The sequence below is a fragment of the Cygnus olor genome, chromosome 23 (genome assembly GCF_009769625.2).
Source record: "Cygnus olor isolate bCygOlo1 chromosome 23, bCygOlo1.pri.v2, whole genome shotgun sequence".
Classification (NCBI taxonomy): Eukaryota; Metazoa; Chordata; class Aves; order Anseriformes; family Anatidae; genus Cygnus; species Cygnus olor.
Window position 1 is genome coordinate 521,273 of NC_049191.1, and position 19,063 is coordinate 540,335.

The 19,063-nt window shown below is 47.3% G+C and overlaps 1 protein-coding gene across 1 annotated transcript; it reads left to right on the top strand.

The window, feature by feature from the left end:
• Positions 1–10,327: 10,327 nt before the first annotated feature.
• Positions 10,328–16,270, top strand: IFNLR1 (interferon lambda receptor 1). Its single transcript, XM_040535228.1, has 7 exons — positions 10,328–10,810; positions 11,490–11,613; positions 11,867–12,048; positions 12,476–12,618; positions 13,155–13,311; positions 14,072–14,199; positions 14,421–16,270. Exons 1-7 carry the CDS (start codon positions 10,753–10,755, stop codon positions 15,318–15,320), a joined length of 1,692 nt encoding a protein of 563 aa, XP_040391162.1. The 5' UTR covers positions 10,328–10,752; the 3' UTR covers positions 15,321–16,270.
• Positions 16,271–19,063: the final 2,793 nt, after the last annotated feature.

Sequence of the window (19,063 nt, forward strand, 5' to 3'; positions counted from 1 at the left end):
AGGAGATTTTAGGCTAATTCTCAAGGATTAAGAGCTCCTGTTTCAAATCACTAACACTGGATGTTTCCAGTTCAGCTGCAAACTCATAAAACCACTTCAGAAATTGAAACCAGGCAACATGAGTACCACAAGAACCAGAAACACGTGCGAGTCCCACCTCAGCCTTGGCAATGCTGAGGCTCTCAGTTAACTGAACTCTTGAGCAATTTTTTTTGTCTCTGACCATTCCCAAATTGGTTTCTTACAACATGAAAGCCAACTGACTGACTTTCTTTCAATTTATCTGATAGAGTTAAAAGAAAACTCCCTGGCGATGCCACTGCATCACAAGACAGGCTTTGATCGTCTGAAGCTGCCAACGCACCTTGAAGCGTGTTAAACATACACGACTCGGCTGACTGCATCTGTCTGTTTCCATCAAGCGTACCTGCAAGCAAGCCACCTGCTGAGAAGGGCCACTGCAAGGGAGAAATGACCTGGGTTTTGGGTTCCTGGATACTCCGTGAGGTTTGTCATAGAGAAACGTAGGAGCACTTTGTGTTGAGCACGTCACACAGCCAAGGTAAGCAAAGGCCAGATGGAAGTGCATTTCTGAGCAAGTTTTCAGCAGGAAATGACCTTTCCAATGTGGTTCTGAATGGAGAAACCTGCCAGCAGTAACAAAGTGAGAACCTTCAACAGCTCCCTCAGGGTTTGGGTGCTCATCTCAGCTCAACAGAGGAGGTTCAGCTCCTCGGACTGCAGGCGCTACCAGTCCATGCTGGTGATCTGGAGTGCCATACTGGGCAGTGCAATGTCAGGGACACATCCCCCCACCCCCTGCATACATCTACCCGTGTGCAAAGATTCTCCCAGATGAAGATGGCTCTAACACTGCTCAGCTCAAGAACCAGAGCACAGATTTTGGACTTGGCTTTTAAAGATTCTGATTAGGAGATGAGATAGAGACAAGTGCTGGAGTAGGACACACTGCTGATGAAATGCTATGATACTTCTACACAAGCTATGTGGAGAGATTACAGAAACTTACTTTTCGGTAAAAAAGTGACCCATTTCCATTAGCCTTTTGTTTCCCGCTGGTGGTTCATGACTCTTCCCAGATCTTGTTTGGAGCACAAAACACCACAATCAACTCATCCCCTGCCCCCGGGAATGTGATTCTGACTTTGTAGGTTATCTGGGGTGGGGTGGGGAGGAAGCAGGGGAGAGAAATGACGGGGCACAGTGCAGATGATTCTCATTAATTTTGGAAGGAGTTATAAAAAGTAAGCATTAAAGTGTATCCTAAATACAAGGATTCAGCTGATTGAGAACTCATCTGCTTCTATCTCTTGGGTAATCGTGAATGCACTTCTGCTGTGTCACTTCAAAGGCTCAGCACAGCTGGGAGGGTTTTCATCAAAGCTTCTGCATGTCTGGGGGAGGTTTTCCCCCCCATGAATATACATCACTGGAGGCTCATTTTCCCAGCTTTTCCCATGCCTCTCTCTGATTGATCCTCATTTCATTCAGATGAGCTCTTCCTCTCTGGATGGCTAAAGGGCAAGAGACAGCTCCCTCCAAAGCTTTCCCACTCGCCTGGATGCCTCTCCGAAGCTTTTCCTCCCATCAGAGTGGGGGAGGGAGGGAGCTGTTCAGACAAGAGATTGAGCCTTTAAATTAAATTCTTGTCATCTGAGGGCTGGGCCTGATAGCAGCGGGGGTGGGAAGCATATTCTCCTAGTATCGGGACTCTGGCCAGATCCTCGTCTGGTGTAAATGTGTTCTGGGGGACTGATCTCAGCAGTCATGTCATCAAAACTACAAGTCTTAAAACACTCCCTGCTCCCTGCCCCTCTCTGCAAGGCAGCAGCTTGCTGGGTGAAACCAGCATCATCCCCTGTGAGCCCGCTCTGCAGAGTACGTGAGCTCCACAGACAAGGAACGCTGGCTGAAATTGCTCAATTCCCCTCTTTTTCAGAGGGGAGGGAGGGCTGGGCAGCTTGGTGGAATTTCAAACACTCAGCCACCCTCAGCCAGGCTGGGATTTCACAAGAGCCCAGACCCTGTGTGCACCCAGCACGTGCGAAGCGCTGGTGGAAATGTGGGCCCCTGTCCGGATCTCAGACAGGAGCTCAGCCCTCCTGGAAATTCTGGGCCCGGTGCCACTGAGTTACAGCACGTCTCCTGGCTGGTGGCCAGAGCAGAGAGCCTGAACCTCACCGTGGCTCTTCCACCCTCCGCCTGCTCGCTGTGTATTCCCCTGGGCCAAAGTGACCCCAGGGACCGGCAGCGCAGGACACCGCCGGGCGACGGGAAGCACACCCTCTTACACCGCTGTAAAGCTGCCTGGTTTGAATGATGTCATGTCGCTGTTGATGTTTGGTTTGGTTTGGTTTGTTTTTAACAAAAAGATGTTACGAATCTCCTCTACAGTGACCCGTGGAAAGGTGACAGGCTCAGACATTACCTGCCAGCTGAGATCCTCGCTCGCTCCAGGGGCAGCCCTCGGCAGGCGGGTCCCTCTCAGACAGCAGCACAGCCAGCACCAGAGTGTGCCTCGTGTCCTCACAGCCTCCCGCACGCCCTCCCTCAGCTCAGAGCCCTGCCAACACACATCCCGGACCTTTGCTGTGGAGATCTGACATGGTCCCCAAGGACGTGTCACCCTTCCAGGGACCCTTCCAATGCCAGAGTGTCTGTTGGCACCTGGAAATCCTGCCCTGCACACATTTCCAGCCTGCGAGCCTCCCTGCACAGCAGCAGCCTCCCCGGCAAGGTATTCAAAGCCAGGTCAGTTGTGCTGGTCCTGCATGTGATTGGGACACTTCTTCCCCCCAGACAGGGATGGGGTTTTCCCGCACCAGTCCCCCGAATGGTTAATTGGATCTTGAATGCTTTATCGCTTCTTTCACTGGGGTGTGTGGTTGCATCTACTTTGACACAAGCCCCTTTCTGAATTGCAAGTTGGCAACAATAAAAGGGAGAAGTCTTTAATTAGTTATCTGGCTAATTAACTTTTACGGCACTGTATAGCTTTGGCATCCAAATACTGCAATGCAAAACATCGCAAACATTCAAACAGAGGCTGCCCTCCCCACCAGGAAGCGCAGCTGCTGCCACTCGTGGTTGCAGGGGAGCATCTCGCAGAAGAGGGCACCTCTCATGGCGCAGTGCTCCTTGGACTCCCATACATCCCCTTCTGCCCCAGCTCACCTGATGGTGTTCAAGTTAAAGGCGCAGAACATACACAGCTTCCCCATGTCATATTCCCCCTCCCAGCATGTGCACTCACTCTACCCCTGGGTGAAATATACCCAAGACAAAATGTATTTCCTGCTTGAAAGGGCTACGTAGAGATAGATCCCTGCGTCCCTCTGCCAGGCAGGGGAAGAATTTCACAACCAGGGCCAACGTAGTGGCATCCTGCAGTCCTGAGCCCACAGAGAAACCCCTCAAATTAGGCAGGGTGCCATCACAGCACGCAGTAAGGAAACGCTCCCAAAGAGGGACAAGCTCTGAAGCCTGTGGGATGACCCCCAAGAGCACAGTCTGGCTCAGAGAGTACAACAGACAGGTTGCCAGAACTAAGTCTCTCTCTCTGTTGGAACATGCAGGGTCCCCACCGCTTTTCCCACGCTGATCGGTGAGAGCTAGGGGTTTCGGGAGGCACGGTGCCCCCAGGAGGTTCCCGTGTTGTTATATCTGCACCTTGTGGGCTAGCACATGTTTTACTCTGTGTGCACTGGAGTTTCGCCGTTACTGCATGTCCAGGCAAGCTCCCTAACTGCTTTGAGCATGAATAAAAATGCACTGTAAAGGGGAAAGGACAGGTTTCAAGAAACACGAGAGAAGAAGCATAAAAGTCTATTGACTTGAGTCCACTGGCTAACAGCATCATCCCACACTGCTGCCCCACTGCTCAGGGAGGCAGAAAGGATGGGAGAGGTCTGTCCGACTTCAGGCTGGGGCCCAAAATAAGTTTATTGCAGTTTGGACTTTAACTGAGATCCATGTAACTGCTCTGTTGAATGTACTTGTGGCAGAAGAGTAGCACCAGGTCCAACCAAGTGAACAGGGACGAGCCGTTGCCCCTGCCTGAAGCCAGTTGCTGCGGGACATGGGAGATCAGCGGACTGGCACCTGACGGAACTGGTGCGCTTGCTCAAGAGGCAAGTTGTTGCCTTTAACGTTACACAGCCAGCTGCCCAGGGAGGGCTGTGACAGGAGTGTTTCAGTAAAGCGGCGCTGTGTTTGCACACCACAGGGCTGCAAACAAAAAGCAGGTCACAGGGAAGGTAACGACGAAGTCAGCTCAGAGCTGCAGCATGAGTAACCGCTGCTACAGAAGAGGGCAAACCCCTCTTGACGTTCCTTAAACATGCATACGAGACTCTTCTGCGTGTTCATTTGCTGTGAACAAACAAGCAAACCTTTTGGAGAGAATGATTTCACTCCGTGAGCACAGGGGTTTTGCCTTACTCAGTAGGGCTTCTCTTTGCTGAGGAAGAAAATAATCTCTGCAGATTTGCAACTGCTAGATGATAAAGCAGGTAGGATGGGCAAGATCCCTGCTACAGGAGAAGAGATGAAGGGAAAGTTGTCCCCTCCAGGTACAGGCACGCACCTTACCAGCTCTCCCTGAAACAGAGGAAGACCCGTCTGAAACCAAGCATGGTTTGGGCAGCTTCCCTCCCAAGCGGTGCGGGTGAAGCCCCCACTTTCCCCCAGATCAGCACTGGCCCATCCAGCCTGAGCTCCTGCATTCTGCTGGGGCTGCTCTGAAGTTGTCTCCTCCCTCAGTGCCACCGCGGCATCCGCTCTGCCCGACTGCAGTGCTAACGGTATCAAGGCTTACAACGGAGGGCGGTCTGCTGGCCCAGCACTACTGCTGCCTGTGCAGGTCTGAAGCAGCGCTCTCCTTAGGCAGCTCCCGAGGCCTTGCCTGACCTCCCCTAGTACCCACTGCAGTACAGCAGTCTAATGGACTAGGACACAAGTCCCGTATTTAACACAAAGGTCAGCCTACAGGGTCCAGCTGTCTTTACAGGATTACTGTACTCCCCTTACCCTGCAGGAACAGACTGTCAGGTGTATACAGCCTTTACTTGTGAGCCTTGTATCTGGAGCTGTACCTGGCTACTGCGTACGGTAAAGGCCCTGAGTTCCTTTAAAAACCCTGCCCTAGAAGAAAAAAAAAAAAAAAAGAACATGAAATGATTCATAGCACTTGTGTGGGGAACATTTTAAGGTTTTGTTTTTGCTTTTGCTTTTCAATCTAAGTCTTTTCAGACTTGGTTTAAAAAACAAATCAAGCCCATTCTCTCATTTTCTCCTGATGACAGGTTCCCCAGATGCCTGTCTGGGTCAGGGGGACACTGCTGCATTTTATTATTTGGCATTGCTCAGCCTTGTGGACTTTTTAACCTCTTAATTACCAATAGCAATTTGTTCTTTCTAAGCACAAAAAGGAAAACACTTCCTGAGCTGCAGAAGTTCAGGTATCCCCAGTTCCAGGTCAGAGCTGAGCCTTCAATGAAAAGATTTTCCAGGGATGAGCGAGAAGGTTCAAGTTCACCCAACTGGCTCAATAAAGACAGGACCAGGCTTGCTGCTACATCTCCTTGCCACTGACAGTCTCTGGCTGTCACTTTACATCTCTCCTTCTCTCAGAGTCTGTGCTGTGCACCCGGTGCCAAAGCCACAGCTGCAGCCACTCGAGGGGGCTGGGGCTGTTCCCGTGCCCCGTGCTCCTGATGCTTTGAACGCCTTTGCTGCAGAGCGTCCTGCAGACCTCCCTTGCTGGGCAGAACTGCCAAAGAGCTGGATGCTGTCAGAGGGAGCGAGGTGCCAGCACCTCAGGTCCAAACTTGTCCTCTCAACACGAGAAACTCAGGACAAGGGAGAAAGTTTCCAAAACTGGAGACTTTTGAGTTGTTCAGAAATGTTCTGCCCATCCCTGAAGTGTAGGTTTTCCTGAAGATCAGCATGTTCTCCACAAAAAATACAAGTGGTTTCCAGGGAAAACTTTGGAATGGTGTGAAACCTTGCCTTCAGTTTCAGATCATGCTTTTTGTTTAGATTGGGGCTAATGAGTAGTTTCTCTTCAGACACGGTTGTGCTCATTCAGTTTTCCAGAGAGGTGGTGAAAAACCTTGAAGGAAAAATTCCGCTCCTGCCCTTGGGTTGTACTTTGCCCAGATCTGAAGACAGGCCCATACCACACACCTTTGCCATCACAGATAGATCAGCTTCACCACCTCCAGAAATGAAGACATTAAGCCAAGAAAAGCAGTCTTGCACTGGTGAAGCTCCGCTAGAAGCTCTGCAGGCGGCTTCCTAAGTCATAGACATTACTTTCAGACTGCCGAATCCTGGGCCCAGGCCTCTGAAATGCGCTGGGGAAGGCACTGGTTTTTGTGTGCTGCAGTCCCCATCTGTGAATACCGTGTACACATGCCTCTACGTTTAGGAGAAATGTGAAGAAATGCCACGTGGGACAAGGGCTGCCCCATAAGCCACAAGCAGAGGTCGAGCAGCGAGCACAGGGGTGCGAGCTCAGCCGCAGGAGCAGAGCAGACAGGAGGTGCTGCCAGCAGCATTTGCAGCATCCCACCCTGAGCGAAGCAGAGACGTTAATTAAACAGCAGGAAAGGAAAAGACCATTTAAAGAGCTTTGAGTCTGAGTGACTAAAGTCTTAGTCACCCATTTACCAAGTTCTCAGCCAAAAACCCCTTTTAAAATAATTTTTATCTGGATCATGTTCCCTTGAGAAATTTGTCAAATCACCCAGCAAGAAGTACTGGGAAATGTCACTCAGATTGCCTGAGATTTCCAGTCTCCAGTGTGTCTGTGACAACTGCCACCTCCCCTCCCTGCTGGTAACGTTCTCTTAGCCTGAGCGCTCTTACCTAGCACAAGGAAATGACAGCTGGCAGAGAAGAATGGTATTTCAGAAAGAAACAAAAATCAACTGGGGAAGACGCCATGCAGAAGCTACTTCAGAAGGCTGGTTCACATTTGAAGAAACACTGAAAACATTCACCCAGTCCTTCATGCAACGTGGTGGTGCTGGAAATGTACGAGCACATCAGAAATGTTAGGTGTGCTGTGAGTGACGGCAACCGTCACAAAACAGCAAGTTACTATCTGCACCTTCCTCTAAGTTGTGGTCAAGAAATGTTCATTCATTTTCGTGTATGGATCAGCGGTTTGGTTTCCCGTGGTGCCATTCACATCAGAAATGCCCTATTAAAATTTTTAACGTGTGGGCTTTTTCTCAGCTGGCTCAGCCGTCCTCCCAGGCTCACAGCACACAGGTCTGCCAGAACCACCGCCTGGGTAGGGTAGGAGCTAGAGGAAGCAGCCGGGATGGCAGTACGGTCTGCTGCCCGCTGCCTCCAAAGGCTTCATAAAGCCAAACCTCAGCCCAAACTGTGCCTTCCTCACAAGAGCAGGACTGCATTTCCTGCAGTGCCCCTCCTCCAGAAAGGAGCCATCCGTCAGTCTGACTCACGAAATGCTGCAGGCTTGGTCTGAATCACCTGTGGCACACAGAGAGCCGGCAGGTGGCAAAACTGCGAGCGACCTCCCGCCGCCACAGCACCGCAGCAGCGTGCAGAGGTCCACCTACAAGCCGGGCCACCGTCCTGCACCGGCGCTGCGTGCGAGTAGAGCAGTGGGGAAGGCAGGCATGGCGGCGAGACCTGCGGGAAGGTCGCACCAGCGGCACCACCGAGCCCAGGCCCCTGCCGCACGCGTCCCACCTGCCAGAGCCCCGGGCCGGGCCGGGGGCCGCCAGCCCCCCACCGAGGCCTGCCGCCTGCCAGCACCCGCGGCCGGGACAAGCCGGTGCCCACGACTCGGGGACGCTGCCGAAGACACGGGCGTGGGCCGCTGGCCAGGGGGCGCCGGGCAGAGCCGGGCCGCGGGGGCTCTCCGGGAGCCCTCCGGGATCAGGCCGGGGGTGGGCGCGGGGCTGGGGGGGAGGCGGCAGAGGCGCGGAGCTGAGAGGCAGCGACACCTCGCGGCACGGCCCCCCTCCGACACGACCTGTCGCGACAGACAGCCCCGGTCTCAGGGCAGGCGCTCCCGGCCCGGGGCTAGCCCCGGAGTCGCCCCCCGTTTGTTCGGCTGCTGCAGGGAGCGGGGGGGCCGCGCTGGGACCAGCTCTGCGGTCGTGATGCTGGAGGAAAGCAGACCTTGGACCCTCCAGACCCTTTGCCTTTGTGTTTCCTCCTAAACTAGCCAAACCCTGTAGTAAACTGAGAAGGTGTAAGTAACCTCGTGTAATCTAGATCCCAGTCAGGTTTCTGTGATGGTAGAAAAAGCATCCCCTTCCTCTGAGGACTCCTCCGGAAAGGCACAGACACCCAGGTACTGGCACGCTGTCAGCCTGCTTGCTCTGGATGCTTCCGTAAGCACAAGGAGAGTCCACAACAACCAGGGTCTGCTCCCCAGCTTCATTACCAAACTAGACCTGAATCACCATAAAAAGCTGCCAGTGACAAGGACTTGACTATCTCCTCTGTCCGAAATGTGGTGTGGATGGAGGTAGAATGGCAAGGATAAGGCAAAAACTGCAAAGGCACTCCCTCTCCGCAGCTCTCCTGCAATGAGTGTGCAGGGAATCTGTCCTCAGAAATCCGAAGAATAATGTTTCATCTGCACTATGCAGTATTTTGCTGTCTGAAATTTGCATTCATCCTGGTTCAGAGCAAAATCCAAACATTTCAGAATTCCTCTGGAAAGGAAAAGAAGCCAGAACCCCCCTCACTGGGCAGGAGATACTGAAAGCCGCAGGAGCCTGGATGCCCACATGCCGAAATATAACCAGGCAAGTCACCACCAGGGGAAATCCTTCAGGGTGCCAGCAGAAGCCTGCCTTGATGAAACACATTTGCAAATCTTCCTTTCCTATTGATCAGCAAATTCCTATGCAAAATGTTTCACTGGAATTTGGGAACTACCTTTCTTCCACTGAGGTAAGTGGGAAACATTTCTTTATGGACTAGGTAGTTGAACAGCAAGAACACACCTCAAAATACAGGCCATAGGCAAGGACTAAATTAATGTATGCATCATGTGCACAAAACATCAACAGGAACCTGATTTAAAAAAAAAAAAAGAGAGAGAAAATAAAAGTGAGAGGCTGCCAGTATTGTAGGGTTTTGTGTGTGTGTGCGAGAAAGAAATTTCATAGAAAATAAACAGAGGTAGCAAAAGAGCCAATGAACAAGAAACGTACAGTTGCAGAGGCCTGTGCAATGAAGAAACATATTTTTGGAGAAAGTTGTGATCAAAGAAACTTGTAACAGGGTCTCCTCCTATGGCTTGAATCATAGTGTGTTCGGGGAAATGAGACATTTGATTCCTTCCTGGTAAACATACAAGCTTCCACCAGCTCCATCAGCTGCTCTCCCACTTAGTACCCAGAACCTGACAGCAACAGGGGAGGGCATGAGGCCACCTGCTGGGCTTGGTGAGCCTCCCATCTGGGGAAGACCCAGAAAAGCCCATCTCTGTGCTGGTGTTATCTTCTGTGCAGTAACATCATTTTTCCTTTCCTTTCCTCACAGCACAGGCCTGGAGGTGGCTGTGATGAGAAGAGCAGGGGAGCAGTCTGGCTAATGAAACAGCGCAAGTGGTCGGGCTGTTGGTGTCCCTGCTCTCACTGTGCACAGGATGCAACAGCACAGCTATTCCAAGCACATGCCCCTGAACACACTGTACTCAGTGACGTAGCTCACAGCTGTACCAGGACCTCTCCGGCTGTGTTTCTGACAAGCACTGAACAAAACTGCTGTCTCCATGACTTTGCTGGGGGAAGATGTATGAGGCTGTAACAGCAGCAACTTAGGAACTGAGCTTTGCTCCAGGAGAACTCTGGAGTTTAAAGGTGTTGTTGAAAATACAAATACCTCAAGAATTTCATAGCTGCAAATGCCAAGGCCAGCAGCTGACGGGCTCATCGATTTGGAAGTGCAGGGGCCAAGAACCATCTGTGTGTTGGCACAGTCCTGACAACTGGTCCTGATCTTGACTGATATTTTGGGGGTGATGACAAATAACTGATAAGTGATAACTGAAGTAAAACGACAGCAGCACTGGCATCCAACAAAGCACAGCCTTTATCAAAAGGGTCCTCGTCCTTTTGTTCCCCCATACCATGTATGGGGCAGATTACTGCCCCAGTTCTGCACTTTGCTTTCCCCGCTATAAAGTGGGGTAAATCTATAACTTGTAAAAAGTAGTCTTAACCTCATAACATAAATTGAGAAAAAATCCTTGGCTTCTTATAAACACAAGACTAACATAATATCACATACTACTGCTTACTGTTTTTATTATTGCTAGGTTATTATCAGATAGTTCATGCAGTAAAACCTTATTTGATTTCTATTAATATTTGATGGCCAAACAAGTAAATTCCAAAGGTCAATTTTCTTATGAAGTGCCTCACAAGAGAAGGCTAGCACTGTGTTCCTTTTGCACACAGCCTGTGACGGAGAGATCAGGTAAGTTACACGGGAGGGCGTTGTACTGCAATCTTTACAACATTTTTGCTTCCATTAAAAGCAGCTTCACCCCTACTCCCTTCTTGGCTCACTGTGCAGTCCTGTACTTGGGTTGTACCAGGAAGTGAGGCTGTGCGCATCGGTGCAGTTAACTACATGCACCTCCATAAGCCATACAACTTAATACAGGAAACAAGATGATGAAAAGGTAGCAAGAAAAGAAATATATTACAAGTGGAAAAGTTCTGCTTCAGCATGTCTGCTTGGAGGATCAGAGTCCTGGTAGCACTGTGCTTCCTGCGGCAGCCAAGAGGTACAGTACTGCTGGCTTTGTTACTTGCATTTCGCCATGCTATGGGGCTTTGCTTGTCAGAGGAAAGACATACACAGAGAATTTTTAAGCAGTGAGAGTGGGGATGATCTACATCAAGTAAAATATTCTGCTGTAAAGAAATGGCAATTTAAAATCTGTCTACAGAACATGTCTAGTTGAAGAGTAGCGATGTATTTACCTACCGCAAACAATTACTGCCAGAAAGCCCACTGGCAAGCCTGCATGCTGCATCTTGCTGTATTTGTGGTACAGTCTGCCTTGGGAGAACTGGGACTGAGTTCTGTGACCCAGCTGTGTCTGCCTCATCTAGGGGCTCGGAGGTGGGAGCACAAGGTAGTCAGGCTGGAATTTGTGGGGTTGTAAGCCGGATCGCAGGAAAATCCAGTGAGACCATGGAGAAAGCTGCTAAAATTATAGAATTGGATGGGTTTCCCACACTTAGGTCCTAATTCTGAAAGCTCTTGAGATGAAGATATTTTATGAGAGATGAGGAAAACACAACTACAACACAGACATACCTGTTTCCAAAACCAGTTTACAGTCATAAATTAATTGAGCTGCTTAGAACAATTTTGAAACCACCTTGATCAAAAACAGGTGATATTTCCTATCCCCAGAGCCCTGCTTAATCATTCACATAATTGTCCCTTTCAATTAGGTCATATTCAGCTTCCCCCTCCTCAGAATGTTACACTACTGTCAAAAGATTTTGACATGATTTTGACATGGACTCCAGGAGAAGGATCTCCACCAGATGTGACATACACTGTGAGATATGAAAGGTAAGTGCTTACTAAGGATGTCTCATCGAAAGTATGGCACGATGCAAACATCTCTGGATGTACATTTAGTAACAGCGTTATGATCAGTGATCTGACTGCATTCTTTCACCAAAACCAATCCTTATCTGTCTGGAAAGTGCTATGAACTCTGAGCAAGATTTAGTATCTTTCCTGCAAAACACTTCCTTCTCTTGCTCTATGAATTACAACAGAACAGCATGCTTAATATTGTGGTGTTTGTTTCTTCTTTTAGCCAGGAACGCATGGACAAATGGATAAAGGTTCGTCATTGTAAAAATATCCACAGTACCTCTTGCAACCTGACTTGTGTACTTCCAAACTTCTTCATTAAATTCCGTGCTCGAGTAAAAGCCGTTTCTGGAAAACTCCAGTCGCCATGGGTAGAATCCCAATTCAAGGAATACTATTTGGATGGTAAGTGCCTGTTGGGTTACAGCCTGGCTGAAAGGACACCCCAACAACAGTGCTTGCATGAGCAAATCAGTTAAACCACATACAGCAGAAAGACAAAGAGTAAGAGGCAGCTTTATGAATACCAGATTTGAGAGTGCACAAACAACAACCCATAATGATTTGAAAATAAATTTTGTAGCAGGTATCAGAATTTGTTTAATCAGTGTTGTAGGTAAACAAGCTGGTTTCAAGCTCTCCACAATGGAAAGACAGCACCAGTGGGGGTATATTAAATAAAATTTAAAAAAGGTATTCCTTTGCCTTCCCTCTTCCTTCATGTCCATCACAGAATATCAGCTAGAAGTTTAGATCAATCACGTAAAGTATTACTTCTGTGAGATTATGATGTAAGCAAGCACTATTCTTATGTCTGGTCGATCATTTACAGTGGAACTGGCTCCCCCGGTGCTAAACGTGAACGTACAGGAGAACATACTCCATGTGAATGCCACCTTCCCTTTGGCCACCTGTGTGGAGAGTTTCTCCTGGATGTATGACTTGAACCTTTGGGAAGCTGGATCTGAAGACAAGGTCAGTAAAAGTGGCACTTCATAGATGAAGTGGAGGAATGATGCCCAGCTGAACTGAAATAGCTGCAAATTTCTAGGCTGGGAGTGACTGGATCCAGGGCCTAGAGAAACTGAAACAGTCAAACCAGAGTTAAACTAAAGCCAGAGAAGAAATGAGTGCATTACAGTCAGCATCCTTATTTTATCAGTAGCTCCCTCTCTTATTCTATTCCTATTTTTATCAGAGAAGATGTGATGGTGAGGCTACACCACAGTCAGCATAATAGAGAAATATCTGAGATTTAAAACAGCTAGTTCAGGTACTGCTAACAGTGTAGCTGTGGCAGCAAAGAGCATAACCCGCTTGAAATCCCACCCAAGAAACCATAAGGCCTAGGAGAGATGCTTGCTTTTTGTAGCAAGTGCCTCTCCACACACCTAACCGCTGGAGCCATGCAACATGATGAAGAGAATCGTGGGCTCAAAAAGTAAAGAAGCAGCATCTGAATAATGAAAGAACCGTCTTTCTAACTGTCCGTTCTTTTTGTTTCTAAACAGAAGCAATACGAAAGTATCTTTAGGAAGAATACAGTGACTATCGACACCACTGCGCTTAGAGGCAACTACTGCTTGAGTGCCAGATCCTCCTTCCAAAGCATTGGCTTCAAGTACAGCAAATTCTCCCAACCAGTGTGCATGCTTTTAAACCATAAAGGTATGTCCCAAGGAAGGATGTGTTAAGATGTCAAATGCCAGTAGGGCCAAGTCAAAGATTTCCATCAAATATAGCTTGTCAACAACAACAACAAAGCCTTCCTGTTAAATGGATTGGTTGGATTTTCTAGTGAAAGGTAACTGCTTTCTATAGAAATGTTTTCGTTAAAAAAATCCATCTGTAATGTATTTCCAGAAAATCTTGAAATATTTTACTCGAGTTATGCTCACACTGAAATTTTGGGAATTTTCAAATTTCTCCTGGAAAAAAAAAAGAAAATAAAAGTTAATAAAGTCTCATTTTTGACCTGCTCTAAGTAAGCCACTGGCTGGTATCAACATTCATTTCTATCTGTGACTCTGGCTTAGAGGCTGGTCTTAGGCAAATCTGTTATCCTAATCTGTAAAATAAGGCTCTCGAGCCATAACATTTTCTGAGACTTCTAAAAGAAAAGCTAAGCGTAAGAGCCCATTATTTAAATTTACCATCACTTTAATTTGCTTAAAATGCTATCAACTGAAAAAAAAACCATAGTAACATTGCTGTGAAGATGATGCCAGAAGTGAACTACAGGTTCCAGCATCCAAAGCTCTGACCTTAGTGAAATAACCAGTTTCTCCTTAAAGATTATGGAGAAAATGAAGTTACTATTGATAGCATGCTCTGGTAAAAGATTAGACTCAGCCTGTTTATGTTGAAAGAAAAAAAGAACACAATAACAAAGAATAAAGGAGATTATTTTCCTCTTTTTCTTTTTCAGCAGTGGAATGGAAGCTCCCATATTCTGCCATGATCCCCGTGTTCGTCCTCCCCGTCCTTCTGGCAAGTGCCTTCATCACCTGGCTGCTGAAACAAGATGCTAAGCACAAGAAGCTGCCTCATGCTTTGGTACGGTCCAGAGGCTGGGCTGCCGCCCGACTTGATGTCTGGCTGATTTTCGGAGGGTGGCTGGGGAGGAGTGGAAGAGCTGCACGTGTGCCACATTTCTTGGTTCTGCATTCAGAAATACCATTATAAGACAGCTTTGATTCTGGCATGTTCTATGTCCAAACTTCTCTTTAAAAAGCAGCACTAACTCTCTGATCTGTCTTGTTTCTTTCCCCTGGTAGGATTTATCTAATTTTAAAGGTGCTGGAGCACCCTTTCACTGTGAGCTCAGTGAGGAGTTCCTCGCGGACTCTCTGGCCTGCACAGAGAAGCCAGTGTCACAAGGGAAGAAAAATAGAACATCACCAAGAAACAACCTACCATGGATGGCTTCTCTCCTGTCATCATCGTCATCAGAAGAGGAGGAGGAAGATGAAGAAGACAGCAGGACTTTCATCCCATACACTGAAATGCGTCGCTTTCCAAAGAGATGTCTGAACTACCAGCCGTCCAGAACTGCTGGGCCAGAAACAGGCAGGGACTCCACATCTGGTGGTCTCTCTGTGGACAGCGGATCTGTGATGGACTTCAAGGCCTTGGGTTTCTCTTTCTCTCCAGTGAGACAGAATGAAGTGGACACCTCAGGATCCCAAGGAAACGAAAAGGCGTCCCTTCCTCACAGCTCCTCTTTGGGAAGAATATCCCTCACTGACGTGAGATTCCCAGGTCCCAGGGAACATGGACAGCATGATACAGACCGGGATGACTGCCTGGAAATGACCCCCCTCCAAACACCGCTGAACAGGATTTGTGCCAAACTTCCAGCTGATGAATGCAGGAATCATCACCATGTCACCACATGTCACCAGAAACCACTAGCTGATCTGCCCATCCAGGTCAGGGAGAAGTCACAGCTCAGTGTGGATCCCAGCATGGAACAACTCATCTGCTTTCAGACCTTACAGGTGGCGGAAGATGAAGGTATTGCAAGTGACTGTGACAGCGATCATTTTATAGAAGGGACACCTCCTGCATCCACAGTGCTAAGTGATGCATTTGGAACTTCAAATATGGAGGGAAAGTATGATCAAAAGTTTAAATTCAAAGGCTATCAGCACACACATTACATGGGAAGAAGCTAGAGTACCCCTGAAGTTCTGTGGTGTGCCTGGAAAGTGGTAGAGAGCTCTAGATACCCAGGCAAGGATACCTAGATGAGAACAAGGACAAATAACTGTCAGTGCTGTGATTATTTATTTATTTATTTATTTGTCTGCACAGAGTTTTTTCTATTAATGTCTGGCCTATCAAGGATATGGCTTTAGGAACAGAAGAGGTGTATTTTTACTGCAAGGTGACTAATGGACATTCCCCACGCCTCTGTACAATACAGCCATGAGACAGCATTGAAGCGACGGCACAAGGCACACTATCTGAATCCAGCCAGGGTGAGGCATGTGTGATATCTCATGGAGGTATCACACAGCTAACACACAGTGCCTTGTGCTCACTTGAGACTTCAGAGCAAGATAACTTTTACATGTGAGTTATGAAAGGCAAAACCACTTCTGAGATGGCAAAAACATAACCCTGTGTGAAACCATCAGATGGGTTCTGAAAATGCAGTGAGTTGTGCCTGCATGTTGGTTTTGAACCAGGATGAAAACACCAAACATCACATTTGCTTCTGTATAACAGCACAACTGCACTCCTGCTTGGCTGGAAGCACCTTACAGAGACATTTAGCAACCTTTGCTTTTTGTGGGATGAAAAGATCTCCCTCTCAGTCTACAGAGATCACCTTCTGTATTTCAGTGGAGTGAACTGAAGTCAAAGTGAGAAATGTGCAGCATGTTTGTTTATTTATTTTGCTTTTTTATACAAATGTATATATAACTACTGATTGCCCCTGCTGTGCAGAATGAGAGCTGCTGCATGCAGAGGAAATAATATTTTCATAGATAACTCTGTGTGTGTGTGTGTTTATGTTTCCCAGAACTGCAAAGGGTGACTGCAGCTCATCTTGAAAAACATTATATTTGAAAGCAGGACCCCATCATGAGCGTCCCATTTCTATTGCTTTTGTCCGAGTGAAGTTCTGTGAAACTTCTTGGCCAGGTCTCCATCTGGGTCACTGAACGTCCAGGAGCGTGGCTATCTCTGTAAGCAAAGAATCAAATAGGAAGTCCACCTACAAAAGTCACAGGAGGGACAGGACCTCTCTTGACTGAGTGATACTGACTTTTGCAGAGTATTTTTCATGTGCACCCTTCACATCCCACAGAAACATATTTCCCATTTTTTTCCCCAGTAAAAGGACATGGAGGAAAACAAAGCATTTAAAGAAAGAGGGAGTCACACAATAGCCATTCTCTGCATTCAGAGAGAGTTGTCTCAGATGAGGGAAGGGTGTTGATTGGGGCTATTAATATTGACATCTTTAGAGAATCGGGAGAACAACATCAGAAAGAGGTAGGGGGTGACATGAGGTGTTGGGAACTGCTTTGAAGAGGAAAGCAAGACATACTAATTAAGATTCCAAATTAAAATAAAAAGGGAGGTGGTAAAAAAGATTAATCAACTAGAATTCTCCTTTTTTTCTTACCTGTTTCCCCCAGAGTATCCTTAGGTACATCCTGTACTGTAATGCCTCCTGTCAATTTAGAAAGAGATAGATCATCCAAATATAATTACCACCCATTTTCTTGTGCAATCAAGAAAACCCCCTAGGCTTTGGTTTCCAGGAAGCTCAGAAGTTGTGTAACCTCTACAAAATGATTTGGATGTGTCACAGCTCTGCAAACAGGGCCCGTGACCAGTTCTTTGTCTTGCCCAGGTCTTCTCAGGATGGAAGCTGGGGAGAAGGCTGCGGGCAGGAGAGCTGTACTGGTGGGGGCAGCATCCCACTCCTACATAGCTTTTCACCAGGGCTTGAGACCTGCTTTCCACTGGAAAGGGACGAGGGGCAGCCAGAGCTCCCTCTGCTCAAGCAGTCATTCCATATCCTCCGTCCTACTTAGTGGTTGTAGCTGTGTGACAAGGAAAGCTCTCCATTCTCATCAAGAGATATGATCCAGTCCTCCAAAAATCTGGCCATTGCTCATCTACTGGATAAGCACAAGAGCTGGAACCAGGTCTCCCATATCCCTGGATCAGCAGTGGCTGGGCTTCACATGGCACTCAGAGTGGGGCTTTGCAGCCCGGGCCCAGCAGCACCTCAGGAGATAACCATCTTGGTCTGTTAAGCCTTGATTTCCTATCTTCACAAATCTCTGGCACACAAGATTTGTCTTCTCTTTCCCAAGCTGTGTCATGTTATAAGAAGAATTCCGTGGTAAATCTGCATTATGAACCTCTCAGTCTGTTTTTGTCCTTATGAACTAACTTCTGATATAGGTTTAAGTTTGAAAGCCAATTGTTGAATCTTAAACATAGAACCGGGCTTCTGGAGTTTTTCAGGTACTGAAAGATTCAGAAGGGTGCTTCCTGGGCTATTTAAAAGGTAACGTCTCTCTAGAAATAAGGCAGAAATAAAGCTTTAAGTGGTATTCCCAAAACAAAAGTCTGAGGTGCGATGCAATTTCCCTCACCTCTGCCCTGTGATGGGTCATCCCACAGCAGCAGCATAAGGCAGTGATATGGGGGAAGGGAAAAACTGGAAATCATTTAGCAAGCTATATTCAGAAAATACCCTAAAAAAGAGCTGTACTTAATTAGATGTAGGCCATACTGATGGATAGGTGGGTCTTGTTTAATAAACCTGTAGCTTGTGCATTTGTGAGATAAGAAAGATAAAGCGATAGCTATGCATCAGTGGCATGGTTTGAAGCAGACAGCCCTGTTAGTATCAATGCAGAGCAGGGAATACAAACAACTTCAGGACAGAAAATCCACAAGATGAATGGGTAAACAGGAGGGGTAGTAATTTCTACCATGTTTGGCTACCAAGTGAAATAGCAAAAGCAGCGTGCCTTCAGCTTCAGAAGCACACATGGGTTGTATTTTGATAAACTTAACTGCAGGTATGATGTTCCTTCTGGGGCTCACTTGTAATAATAAGAAAAAAAAATCTAGGATTCAGGATCTTTAAATAGGCTTTAGACAATATAAGAGCACTGCTCATAAGGAATTTGTCTAATGCACAGTTGTTCTTTGTGGTTTAGGGTAGATATTTCTGTTTAAGATTTTTTAGGGCTGAAGCAATCACAAATTGAATAGTTCTCGGTGCCCAGAAGGACAGGCCAATTGGTTTTGCTCTGGGGGAATCTGAGCCTTATGCAAGGCCCAGTTAGTCCTAGGCAAAATGGAGGACTTGGGACAGGACTTCCTCGTTTTGTCAACTGTTGTGTCCATGGGATAAAGTAAGCCAGAGAAAGAGCCCGGGGAGGTTATCCAGTCTGTGTAAAGGGAATCGTTACATTATAAAATTCAAAGCAGTGTCTCAGGGAGTTCCCTAAGCTTCAAGTGCAGGTTGTATGTGTGAAGCTTTCTCCGCTTACGATGTATTAGGTAGAAAAAGCAGCATGCAACTGTACCAGTTCCTATTTTACACACATCTGGTGGTTCTAAATCCACAGCTCCTGGAGACAGGCAACTAGTTTTCACTTTTCACCAGAAAAGGAAATGCCTCTCCCTCCTCTGAGAAAAGCTTGAAAATATAACTGAACAACACCCTAAAAAAAAAAAATTAAAAAAAAAAATCCCAAGAAAGGTACAGAAAAGGAACTACATCTCTTTCTTGTCTAGATTTCTTACAAACATTTTTATCGTATGGTATTCATGATATCCAGAACAGAACTTTATATTGTAAGCAGCCACTAAAATTAACTGTAGGTCTACAACTGCCTCTGAGAAAAGCTGTGAAGCAACTGGGGACAGATATGCT

Coding starts and splice junctions, on each gene's coding strand:
- IFNLR1 (XM_040535228.1), top strand. CDS start 10,753: ATGTCTGCTTGGAGGATCAGAGTCCTGGTAGCACTGTGCTTCCTGCGG. Junction 10,811..11,489: donor CTTCCTGCGGCAGCCAAGAG/GTACAGTACTGC, acceptor CCTTTCAATTAG/GTCATATTCAGCTTCCCCCT. Junction 14,200..14,420: donor AGAAGCTGCCTCATGCTTTG/GTACGGTCCAGA, acceptor TTCCCCTGGTAG/GATTTATCTAATTTTAAAGG.